The 12,556-nt window shown below is 37.7% G+C and overlaps 1 protein-coding gene across 4 annotated transcripts in view; it reads right to left on the reverse strand.

Moving 5' to 3' along the window:
• The window catches only part of ras (Inosine-5'-monophosphate dehydrogenase ras), a 91,521-nt gene that overhangs the window by 47,245 nt on the left and 31,720 nt on the right, over positions 1-12,556 (reverse strand). For all 4 annotated transcript variants that reach the window (XM_089097268.1, XM_089097272.1, XM_089097271.1 and 1 more), the window contains one exon: positions 608-736. In XM_089097268.1, the coding sequence (XP_088953394.1) occupies positions 608-736 (129 nt within the window). The remainder of the gene's footprint in view (positions 1-607; positions 737-12,556) is intronic.

Below are 12,556 nucleotides of genomic sequence, written 5' to 3' on the forward strand. Positions count from 1 at the left end.
ACTGAGGATCGTACTGATCTGCCGGCACAACTAGTTAAATCCTGAATAACTATGTGTAACCACTCTTGCCTCTTAAAACAAGGATTAAACATAATAGCATTTTGGTATTGGTGCATTATAACTAAACCAGCGCTATTCACAAAAGAAGTCAAGTCTATTTAATGATAATGAAATAAAACAAAATTGGATGAAAATATAATAGTTTAGAAACAATTTTGGACTATTTTTTTGCACATTAGGGGGTGGGGGGTAAAGCATAGCATATATAAATACGTAGCCTAACCTAACCTAGGTACCTTCCCCCCCTAACCCCCAAAAATCAATCGTTTAAATATTTTAAACTCAATCAGAAACCACGCTGATTGCTATTGCAAAAGCTGTTTGACGGGTTTCGTGTCTGCATTCCTTGTCAAGTCTATAGTGCTGGTTTAGTTATAATGCCCCACTACCAGCATTTTTAAAGTTAGCGTTAAAATTTTGTTCCTCAGAATTACCCTGTCAACTTTTCTGATTGAATGGTCAATTAATTAAGATTTTCTCACTTCGACATGTTTACCATTCAGACACCCTATATAGAAGTTTGTTTTTTTAGCTAGAAGCTTCTTACCTTGTGAGATGGGGTCAGTACAACAGGATCCCGGATGAAACCATGTCGATACCGTTTAACTTTCAGCACTTCTGTTGCTTGGTATTCTGCTGTGCAATTGTGGTGAATTATGCCAATTCCACCACATAGCTAGATTAAAATTATAAAACATGAACAATATCTTCAACGTGCTAAATCAAACTACTTGGTAATTATATATTAGACGATGTTCAAAAAATTCTCCAAATGCACTAAAGACGGGCAAAAAATATTTCTCCTACTACCTGGAAAAATAAAAAAAATTTTAACATTAAAAATGAAAACGTGGGGCAGTCATGATACAAAATCGTCCTTGAATGCCATTACCATCCCACGCTTTCAATTTTAGCCTTGGAAATTAAGGCAGTAAGAGAAACATTTATTTTTTTTTACTTTTTAGTGCAGATGGAAATAAAATCGTTTTCTAATATTTTTATCTAACTCAAACCTTTAAGAACAAACAAGTAAATATTTTCATGCTTTATACTAACAATTTATACTTCATAATAATGAGTTTATTTGAAAATTCCATACAGAGACCACGAGTACCTCTCCTTTAAACACCCAATAACCATGGTACTGCCCGTATATGATGAATGACAAAGCGTTACCTGTAAACAGATACTCGATTCTACTTGATTATTTTATATTCTTTGAAGACCAGATCTCCTAACCAGACAAAGTTGAATAAAAGCGTTTGCCAGCGACTTGTTGTCAACTTAAGTACCATAATTAAAACGCACTTTTAAAATACATAATTCGCGTAACTCCCGTGAAAATTTTGATTGCTACCAAACCTGGTAGCAACAATTCTTAGCAATAACAAATAAAAACTTAAAAGTGAATCAATGAGCAAAGATTTTGCTTCTTCAGACGTTTTGTAACGACAAAAGTAATGTAAGAAATCGATATTTATATGGAAGGTATACTTGATCATAAAAAAATAACTAAAAAGAGAAAATCTTTTATAAAAACATAGTATAAAATTGAACTGAATATGGAAGTGGCAAATTGGGATGAGAATGGCTTAAATTGACATTTCGAAATAGGTAAAAAAAAACTTCATACTCAATGTTAACATTAATTAAACAAACACGGTTATACCTATCAACTGCTTAATTTAATGTGAAAAGCCCAAATCACTCATAAAATAGGATGATACTAAGGTCCTGACAAAATTTATAAAACTGTCTTAAAAGTGTGTACCTCCCTCCCCAGCCTCTCAGCCCTCTTGTCTCGTTTTTAGAAAACATTTTGTCGCCGAGTCATTCCCGAATAAACAGAAAGTCCCTTGCGCTGTCCGGGATCCATAAACCCAACTAATGTAGTGTCGTACCGACCAATCAGATTGCTGTTATCAGAGTGATCGTGAGCGAACAAGTCGTTGCACCATTACTTTTAGAAACAGGTTGCTAGTAGACAGTAGAAGGGCCTTATTGAGTCCGAACAGCACCACGTGGTTTATGGTTTTCTCAATGAGAATGAAAAAAAATGAAATTTCTCACTTTAAAAAACAGTAATTTTGTCACATTTATGTTTGTTTTCATGGATGGTTATGTGTGTTGTTCGATTTATTTGATGTTTTTCTCGGATGTCAACATCAAATTATGGTTGTTTTATGGTTTTTGTCAGTGAGAATTTGAAAAACAGGAACTTTCTCACATTTATGTCTGTTTTCATGGCTGGTTATGTCTGTTGTTCGATTTATTTGATGTTTTTCTCGGATGTCAACATCAAATTATGGATGTTTTATGGTTTTTGTCAGTGAGAATATGAAAAACAGGAACTTTCTCACATTTATGTCTGTTTTCATGGATGGTTATGTGTGTTGTTCGTTTTATTTGATGTTTTTCATGTCTGTTTTATGGATGATCCAGAAATAGTATTTGATGTTGTTGTTCAAGCCAAATGTTATGTGTTTCCCGGAAACAGTTAGATCACGTGTTTCCTTCTCAGCCAATCAGAGAGCTGGCTTACATAGAAGCGGCAGAGGGAATATAAGGAAAGGATTTTTGCTATTGTTTTATTAGTCTGTGAACAGAATTCAAAGAATGGAGATGAACAGTTTGACTTTACTCATTTGGATATATATTTGTAATGATGAGTAGAATGTTTACACTCTTAGAAGTTGAAAATGGGGTTGATTGTAATAGTACAAGAGCACCAAATATTACAGTGAAAATTACGAAATAATCGCGTGTTTGACTGGAATGGGATTTAGTATATGTAAGATATGTGATATCCTTGAGAAAATTCAAAACGGAGGATCAATTATGTTTTGCCGCTAAAGTTGATATAGCACATGTGAATAGACTTCAATGTGCTTTAAGTGCATTGGTGAAACATATTGAAGACAATAAACAGTATCGCTAATTGTACATGCTCTGTATTATTGATGTTGTTGTTGTAATTATTCAATAAAATTGTTTCGAAATCGAAAATGTTCTCTTTCTTTTCTGGTTAGGGCTATCGAATCAGGGTCAGTCTAGAGTCAGCAGTCAGAGTGAAAGGCTTGAAAAATGAAAAAATTTGAGAAAGAGAGACTTAGATCAAATCTAGTGTTTATGGAAAAACATTTGATTTTGAATGATGATTTTCTCGAGTAATCTCTTAAACGCAGGATATTCTCATGTCAGGGAACACTTGACAATATAATGAGGAGTGATTCTCCTCCATTAGACTATTGTATGAAGCTTTTAAAATGTGATTCAAATGCTTATAGTCAATTTATTGATATATTAATTGGAACAAAGAAGAATCATATTGTGGATATACTTTTGAAAACATTGCCAATTGATTCAATATAGATGGCTCCCCCCATCATTCAAAAGAGGTAACGTCACAGAGTTACTCCTCTCTCCCACCATTTCCCTCCACCTTGAATTTATCGAACGAAGAGGATCAGTTTCGTTTTAGCTGTGAGTGAGTTGACATCGGAAACCGAAAAATGTTCTATATATGTCCATTGTGCATGTACACTCTTGGCAGTTGGAATCAATGTGAGAATTGTACAATTATTGATGACTATAGTGAAAAGTGTAAATTATGTAATCCTTGTAAATTACATAGAGGCTATGCAGTACAAATTAGAGGATGTAATTCATGTCTTGAGGAGGTGTGTGACTCGCATCCTAGAGGGCACCTGTGCTCCAATTGTCACTATGATAAATGTGATCAGTGGGAGAATACTTACCCCGCTATGATTGGAAAGAATCCCAAACGTGATTTCAGTTTATTTCTACGAGATTGGTATCGTCGCGGATTTAAATTATTCCGGGAAGAGGAATCTGGTCTACGATTCAACTGTTGGGGTAACAAGACAATCTGGTTTCTACGTCATCGCTGTGACGACACTGCCTACTATGACTATAAACCAAGTGATTTTTATTTGGCTGTGACGGAATGTGATTCACCACTTGAAAACACTGTATGTGATATTGCTTCAAATAGACAGATTGAAACTCGTGAATTTCATAATATGAATGCAAATAGTATCATTGACTATACAAAGAGATATGACAAGAGTGAAGTTACATTGTACTGTAGAACTTATTAAATTGCCTTTGCAGTATATCGGTATCAATATAAAGTGACTCCAAATGATCTATTAACATTTATGGTTTACGAAAGCTGCCTAAACACCGAAGATGAAGAAATATAAATTGGAGATCTACATACACTGTTGTATATATATATATATATATGCATTTTATTAATAAACAAATTCACAAACATTTTTTAAGCACTTTACTCTTAGGGCACTGAAATCAATACTGTACAGGTCTAAGAGGATATTTTCCACTAGAAAGTCATTCAGACGTGGATTGTCACTATAAATGTGGAGAAACTGCTTGTAAGTATAGCCGCGACATCGGAACACAAAATATAGTAGTGCATGGAAGCCACAGCTTTTAGTCGTTAGATCCTGTACCCTCTTCCGATTTTGAATAATAGTTTTCCCACTGCTCTCAATATAGTTGCTGATGTGAGGCGTGTAGAATGTATAGGGTAGACCAAGAGGATCAAAAAATTCAATCGTCTTCATTGTTTGAAAGATGCACAGCCAATGACCCGTCAGCACAGTCGACGGACTGCTATTAACAATAATCAAGGTATTGTTGACACTTTGAATTTTACCAAAATAGTCCGAGGGCAGACAATAGGATTTGTACTGGGACATGTAGGGATCCATATTAAATACATTGATTATTTGACTGGTGTTCATGGCGCCAAGTCTAGTAGAACACTGCCTTCGGGAGTGATTTCCCAATAGGTTTCATATTGATTTAGTGAGATTAGGGCAATACTCTCAGCCAATGGGTCGGTAAATTTACACTCTAAACGCACACTCCCCGTACGTACTATACTCATATCCTGTGTACCAGACAAATCCAGTACAATGATACCATATGTTTTAGTAAACATTCCTTCGGTTATACCATTTTCGAGAAGTTGAGTCATAATCTAGGGTTTGCATGGTCAACTCGTACAATGTTTTATAGCATTTATCAAAAGATAGATTGTAGAGTGGGATACCGTTTACTTTGTACACAAGAGATGAAAGTCCAAACATCTCGAATTTATGTGGGCATTCAGTCCATGATCCAATTGCACTGGCGCTTTTTACAAATGCCATAGCCAATTTCGACGGAATTTCGCCATTGATAAAGGATGAATCGGTGAAGGTGCGTGAGCCTATGGCAATATGACGCTGATTGGTGATTGTATGAGGAACAAGTAGTTTAATATTGTTGCCATTGGCTCTCAGTTTTTCCACTGCCAATGCAACAGAACTCATAACCTGTTGTTTGCGTACATGGAGTATTGCCGAGGTAAGGGAGAGACTTACATCAGGATTGGCAGCAAGTTCTTGTCTCAATATGAAATTGGAGGGTGCAAGCGTTAGTTTTATATCCACTTTAACATTGGGCGGCAGCCATTAGGGTATATTAAATATTTCATGATATATTTTTCCAACTAGATATAATTCACTAGTTGTAGTATATTCAAATGCACCTGTACTATCAGTATTAGTAATATACTCATATCCATTGGAGGTGCCTCTCAATTCCTTGTATGACTTGGGTGTCATCAGCATGAATTGCATATAGCTTGTATAATTTGAGAGAGATTGTTGCTTGTGCTCACCAGCGTGCCATTGATGTAGACACTAATTTGACGAAATAAATTATGTAATATACAATTTTCATAGGATATTCCATCGCCCCGAATTGGCATTGTAATATCGAATTTCAGGACTTTCATTTGCAAATCTATAAATTTTGAAGATATGTCCATAAGTTAGTCTTCATTAGAATAAATTTGAAAGTGGTTATTGTCGGAGAGGGGTTGTTGTGGATAAAATTGTTCATAGTATCCATGCTTGACACTCACATCGACATTTTCAGCATTGAATAGATTCAATGAGGCGGTGATTGAAGGTTGAGAATCCTTATGTGGTAGGTAGGACATTTTAGGAGAAGAAATCTAGTTTCGATCTAACAATTTTCTTTCTGGGGCTTCTGTTTACAGCACGTGTCGGCTTTTTCCTTCTTTTCTTTGACAAGAGGGGTGAGGTCTTTCGTTTCCGACCTTAGTAGAGACTGATGAGTGATGCATAGTTTCGTGACCTTTTTAAGCCTTTACCATTTCGTTTTAATTTTTCGCCAAGGGTTCGCGCACTGGACCTAAGATTTTCCGTAGCACTTTTTTTTAAATCCTTGCCAGAGCCCCAATCGTATAGTGTCGAGGATGCAAAATCTGTCGCAGCCGGTACAAGATATTTTCTAGCCAGTGGTAGTGAAGAGCGAAACAGCTTAGCAAACCAACTGCCAAGACCGTAGCCAGACAGTGACGAGCAACCCTTATAGTAGTCCATTCCATTACCCTGTTGTCTTGGGCCAAGAGTATTAACATAGCAGTCAATATCAGGACAAGTGAATACCACTTTTCTATTAGGCATCTTGCTGTTGAACGATGGGAGGAAAATGGCATGCAATCACAGCCAACCCCTTTGAAATTGCTATGTGATCACCTAACTTGATTTTGATTGTTAACTGACAGATTTTCACATAGGTAATATTAACGTGAATATACTGAAGATGCTTTAGATTGTAATGGTGAATGTGCTCTTGATTGGTTTTTCGTTCAAGAACTCGTAGGAGGGGAACATTTGAATTACCGACCCGGGATGTTTCCACAAATGAAGCGTAGAGAAATATACAAGTGTCTGTGGAGAAGGCAGGCGGATAGTCAGCAAAAATGAAATTAGTGTTTCCGGCACTTTTACCATTGATTATATTGAGCTTAAAGCCAAGAACATCCTTTAGATTATCGTTGAGAATAACCTTTTCACTGGCAATAGGTGAACTAATGTAGATCTTGCCCTCCTCCTTTGAATAGTTGAAATGAAAAGCTCCCTTTTTACGAGCGGAAATTCTTTTATTAATAGAACGACATAAATCATTCATACAGGTGAGTTCCTCGTAGGGTAATTCAATATATGGATAATCCATCCAATTGATTTTTTGAATTTGTTCTTGATCACCAGTTGGTAGCGGCGGCCAATCATATGGTCTAATTTTTATTTAATATTTACGATCCTTTCTCAGGATGTCATAGGTATTTTTGAGAATACAGTCGACGAGAGCCACTTCATACCTTCTATTGCCGTCAAATTTGACGGTGGGGGAGAGTTTCGTCCAAAAATCACTCATTCTATTCAAGTTAATGTAGAGAGGATCAGAAACATTGGACATGAAAATCACATAAAAATAATTAGGCATTGTTAATATCTTCAGCACTGAGCCAAAAATCAAAATCTGAGTTGTATCCTAGCCAGTGAACAAGCAAATGTCTCTTGCCATGGCGTGTACGACTCTTTAATATCTTTTCAATTTGAAAAATTTCACTAGTGTTTCTAACTTTTTGCATTTCATATTCATAAAAACCGCCGAGAATCTCATCATCTTTGGTGTCTCGCAGTCGATATGTCGTGGGCTCGGTGTCCAGGATTTTGGACACTTTAAAAAGTTCAGTGCTCCATAAATAATTCCCTTTTTCAAAAATATTGGTGGTTCTATTAATTCGAACAGTATCACCAACATTGAATTTCTTCTTCTTTTTTTTCTTCTCATTGCCATTGGAGTATTGCTTTAGAAAAGCATCAAATGTATTTTCATTGTAGTGAACATCCCGAGGGCTTGAGTTGGACAGAGATCGATGGGGTCGATGGTTGTATATCTGCATGATTTTATCTAAATCATGAATAAAAGCTGATGTATTTTTCAGGCTACAATATCTTGAAATTAATAGACGAATCATTCTTATTCATCGTTCACCCAATGCAGCCTTTATAGGACTGTGACTATGATGAAGTATTGAATTATATTTGAAAAGAACCTTGTGCACATGGGGATTAACAAATTCACTGCCGCGATCCGTTTGAATTTTTCTATAGGAATCCTGTTCAAGAATACTTTCAATGGCCCGTGCAACTTCAACACCTCTCTTGGATCGTAATGGAATGCCATATGCATAGCGACTAAAGATACTGATTGCCATTAGAATATATGTGGAGGGTGCATTGTGGCGCTGTTGAATTGTGTCTAAAGTTAAAAGATCCGTTTGTATTATATGCAGAGGGACAAAGGCTTTAGTTTGTCGATATTGTTTACTGCGAAGCCTATGATTTCGATGCAGTGTGTAACTCGGTTCATTTTCTAGATACTCTTTTGCATTTTTCAATGTGGTGGTGCCGGAGACAGCTTTGGAAAGTGTTTTGGGAGAACTTAAACTTCCCACCTCACCAATATTTTCATAGACACCTTTCAGAACTTCATCCATTTTGAGCGTAAACACGTAGTGTAATGACCATTCCCCTTTTGCACTCTGGCGGGCGAATCAATTTGTCTTCGGTTTTTACTAGCAGCCACAGGTGTTGTAAAATCACTGGTGCTGATAGTATCTTCAAATATTGAATCTTCTTCTTTTTTAAATGGTGTTGGAGGAGGAGGAGGACTATATTCTCTTAGTTTCTTTAGAATTTGCTTATTGCCAATAAGACTTTTGGGAAAGTTTGATACAGACAGTAAGGTGTATAGATTATCGTCAAAGGATAAGAGTCCCTTACGATTCGTCACCATATCACAAATTAAATCAACTAGATTATAACTTTTTCCCTGAATTATAATTCGTTTCTCTGTGCTCTCGACTTGAACTTGATCACCAGTTTCCAACATGAGATAAGATAATACTCTTTTACTCTGTTCTCGATAGGTCAATGGCAATAGGTTTCCAATTTTCAATACAATCGAATTCAAGTTCTTCTCCTTTGATTGTACTGCAGAATCTTGAGGAAATGTTTCCTGTTTAGGGGGGTCAGTGGCTACAGTGGGTCTCTCACGATATGGTTTATGTTTGTCCACACGTCGCAATGCATCTTGAAGTAAAAGCAGTTTTTTGTCATCGGCAATATTCTCATCGTTAATGACTTTGCTTAGATTTTCTTCAAAATGTTCGATGGGCGAGAGGACAAGTTCAAATGGTGTCAATTTATAGGGTTGTGCCATTCTCTCCCTAGAGAAAAATGTTTACAAGTCCTGCAATTATCGGTAGTAAAAGTGTGAAGAAGCTACAACTCGCCTGAAGGAATCTTGGTCGTTTAATACTTTCTCACTTTGTCTTAAAATACCAGATACGGAACGTGGCCACCGGGTTGGTTTTCTGTTTTCAAAAAACTTATTACAGTTTAAACATGCACTCACGTAAAATTAAAAAAAGTTAACATAATATAATAATGAAATCATTGTCAACACCATGTTTGAGTATAGCCTTCCTAAGCAATGGTTTTGAAGTGCTTAAAATGGAAAACAGATGCCGTTGTTCGTGTAGTTTCTTCAGTGTCATAATGGCGACTAATAGTCTTTTCTACTGTTCACCGAAAGATATACTGTAATTTCATTGTTGAAAATGTCGGTGACTACACGTAGATCCTCAGGCGTGCTCTGATTAAGATCCAGAAAATTGTAGCCGTTGGGGTTGCTTGTCGCCTGTGTGTACGATTACAACATAATTTTTGGGGTGCCGGGGTATATCGGATTATTGAGAGTTTTTCGCGCGCTCGAATCACCAACGACTCGATAGATAATATAGACAGTGCAATTCAAAGCAAGTGTTCGCATACATTTGCTCTGATGAAACAGATTGTGTAGAACCAGAGTAACGTAAATGTGTTCATGGTGGGAGCGAACAGTGAACAGTTGTAGCATTTCCTGTGAAAACTGTTCAATGGATTCAGCCAAATCATCAATAATCAGCCACGAGTTCGATTCAATACTATTTAAAACATCAAGTCCTCGTATGAATTGTATTGGTATGGTTGTGTCAATATATTTTATTTTATTATAGGACTCCTGCAAAATACTATAGCAATAGTAGATTTTTTTTGGCTTTTCAAAAAACATTTTATAGCAATTTTGAATTATTCTTGCTAAAAGCGTTGTTTTCCCCTACATTGAGGGACCACACAGAAACGATCTGAAGGGTGTTTTAAATTGATACATGCTGCTGACAACAGTTGGACTACAACTAACTGTAAATCATATATGCTCAATGAATAATTAGTAATTTTCCCCATAGATCTATTCAAGAACAACAAAAAACAATATTTCATGGCAGTATTTATTTTGGCACTGCAAGAAAACAAATATTAGCAGTCAACATGCACAACGATAAAAATAACACTTGTTAAACATGAAAAAATTCCATGGTCAACATTAAAACTCTATTTGTTCAACGTGAACTGCAACGATAAAAATATATAAATAAGCCCTTATTGTCCTTAAACACTTTTCTGTACAACACTATATGTACAATAAAAAAACACTTTTTGTCCATCATCAACACTTTTATGTACAACACTTTTTTCCAACTTAAATACTTTTCTATACCACACTTTTTGTGCAACAGAAAATACACACACTGGAACTAGTAGCACAGTTGAACATTATGAATTTAAAGGTGGGTTCCCCCCTCCCCCGGGGACCGCGGGGGGCCGAAGGCCGGCCGGCCGCGGGCGGGACCCCCCCACCCCCCTGGGCGGCCGCGGGAAGGAACCCCCCCCCGGGAACCGCGGTGGAAAAACAATAGGTGTCGTCACTGCGACTGCTACAGGTTAGTGGATGGGTTAGTGGTGATGGTTAGTGCTTGGGCTAGATGAGGTTGAGTGGTGGTTAGTCAGATTAGGTTAATTTATCCAGACCAAGTTGATTGCGATAGTCAATGCATTCAACTCGGTCTGAAATACGATAGTGGCCGTGGGGTAGAACAGTCACACCATTCTCGAGCACATAGACCTTGTCGGATATACATGACATTGCATTCTTTTCTACTCTCACAGTATAATTTCTATACTGTAGAGAGCGAATTTCAAGCACTTGTGCTCTCGGCACTAGGCTACTTTCTACAGTCTCTGTACACACTCATGTTGAAATTGCTCTTTACAAAGTGTGTAAGCACCCCTTTACACGACTTCTTTTCGTCCCCACTATGTGTTTCCACGCAATAAACTTTGGGGCCTAGAAAAACCCCTCGGGATGTAAAATCACTCCCCGTCTCTGATTTTAACATTAATAGTTGGTTGGGGGCTTGAGGTTTCACCAACTTGGGGTAGAGAGATGGATTCTAGTTGCTGAAATCCCTTCGCGAGCTGATGTGTTCCCCCTTTTCCAAATCACCCAATAAATCCAATTCAGTCCCATTTCTATTTAACAGCAGAGAATCTGTATCACCTTAGTAAACTTTAACCGCCCCCTTCTTTGGCCATTGCACCTTGCACACATTGTAAAAGAAAGAAAGCATGAGCTTTTTTGAAATTTCTAGTACTGAACTGCCACCTTCACTATTCTTGTTCAGTAACACATTTCGCTTTCGCCTGTGTAGAAGAACCATACCCGTCTCTATGCTCGTGAACGAGGTAAAATTAGAGTCGGCAATAATTCGTACAAACTCTAGAGGGTCGGTCACGACGTCGCAGCGAGATCTATTACGTACGCTTTCACACATTTTGCCAAACGCTGAATTTAGGATAAGCTTATACATTTTCTTCTCCACCTTTGAATTTGCCTTAGAGCGTTTATCGACAAAGGTGTCGATAAACGTTTTCAAGTAGGGTCGCTGATTGAACTGCAGGACCCGGTGTATTTTGGTGATCTTGAAGCCGTTGCTCACCATCCAGTGCAAAAGCACATGGTGAACAACGATATTCTCTTTAGGGTCCAAATCAGCAATCAGTTTCTGTTTAGAGGGAGTCCAATGCATCCCCATATCCTCAACCAATGAACGAGTGTAGGGGCTCAGAGAGTCCCTGCTCACGGGTCGATTGATACAGGGAAAAACAAAATCTTTGACTGAGTCGTAAAGCGCCAGCGGAATGTGACCATCAACTTCAAAGAACCATCCTGGTGGACCGTGGTCCTCGACGGTGGTAATGTCGAGGAACTCACAAGGATTCTCTAGCCATTGATAGGTCCCACACGGCAAAGAGTAGTGTGACATTGCCGAGGGATCCAACGAGCTCATGTCCACGAACACTGCATTTGACTTTGCAACGGTGCTGCTTTTTCCGCTCGGATCGGTTGATAAGACACGGTCCCCATGAAAAACATACCCCCCCCCCATTGAACGCTCTAAAAAAACGTGCTGATATACATAGGTGTTTAGGCCTATTTGCTACCTGCTAATTTTTAAAATTAAATCCATCACTAAATTGGGTGTGGCAAAATAAGAGCCTATATCTAACCCAAACTCTGAATAGATCTGGTCTGTGTTCTTACAGAGTATATCCAACAGAGTTAAAACGTCACTGGTCAAGTACAGTTTACAATAATCCCACCCATTTTTACAATCCCCCTTGGACCACACCTTCTTGGC

This window comes from Artemia sp. Qi Xiang Cuo, chromosome 11, assembly GCF_049724085.1.
Source record: "Artemia sp. Qi Xiang Cuo chromosome 11, ASM4972408v1, whole genome shotgun sequence".
NCBI classification, from domain to species: Eukaryota; Metazoa; Arthropoda; class Branchiopoda; order Anostraca; family Artemiidae; genus Artemia; species Artemia sp. Qi Xiang Cuo.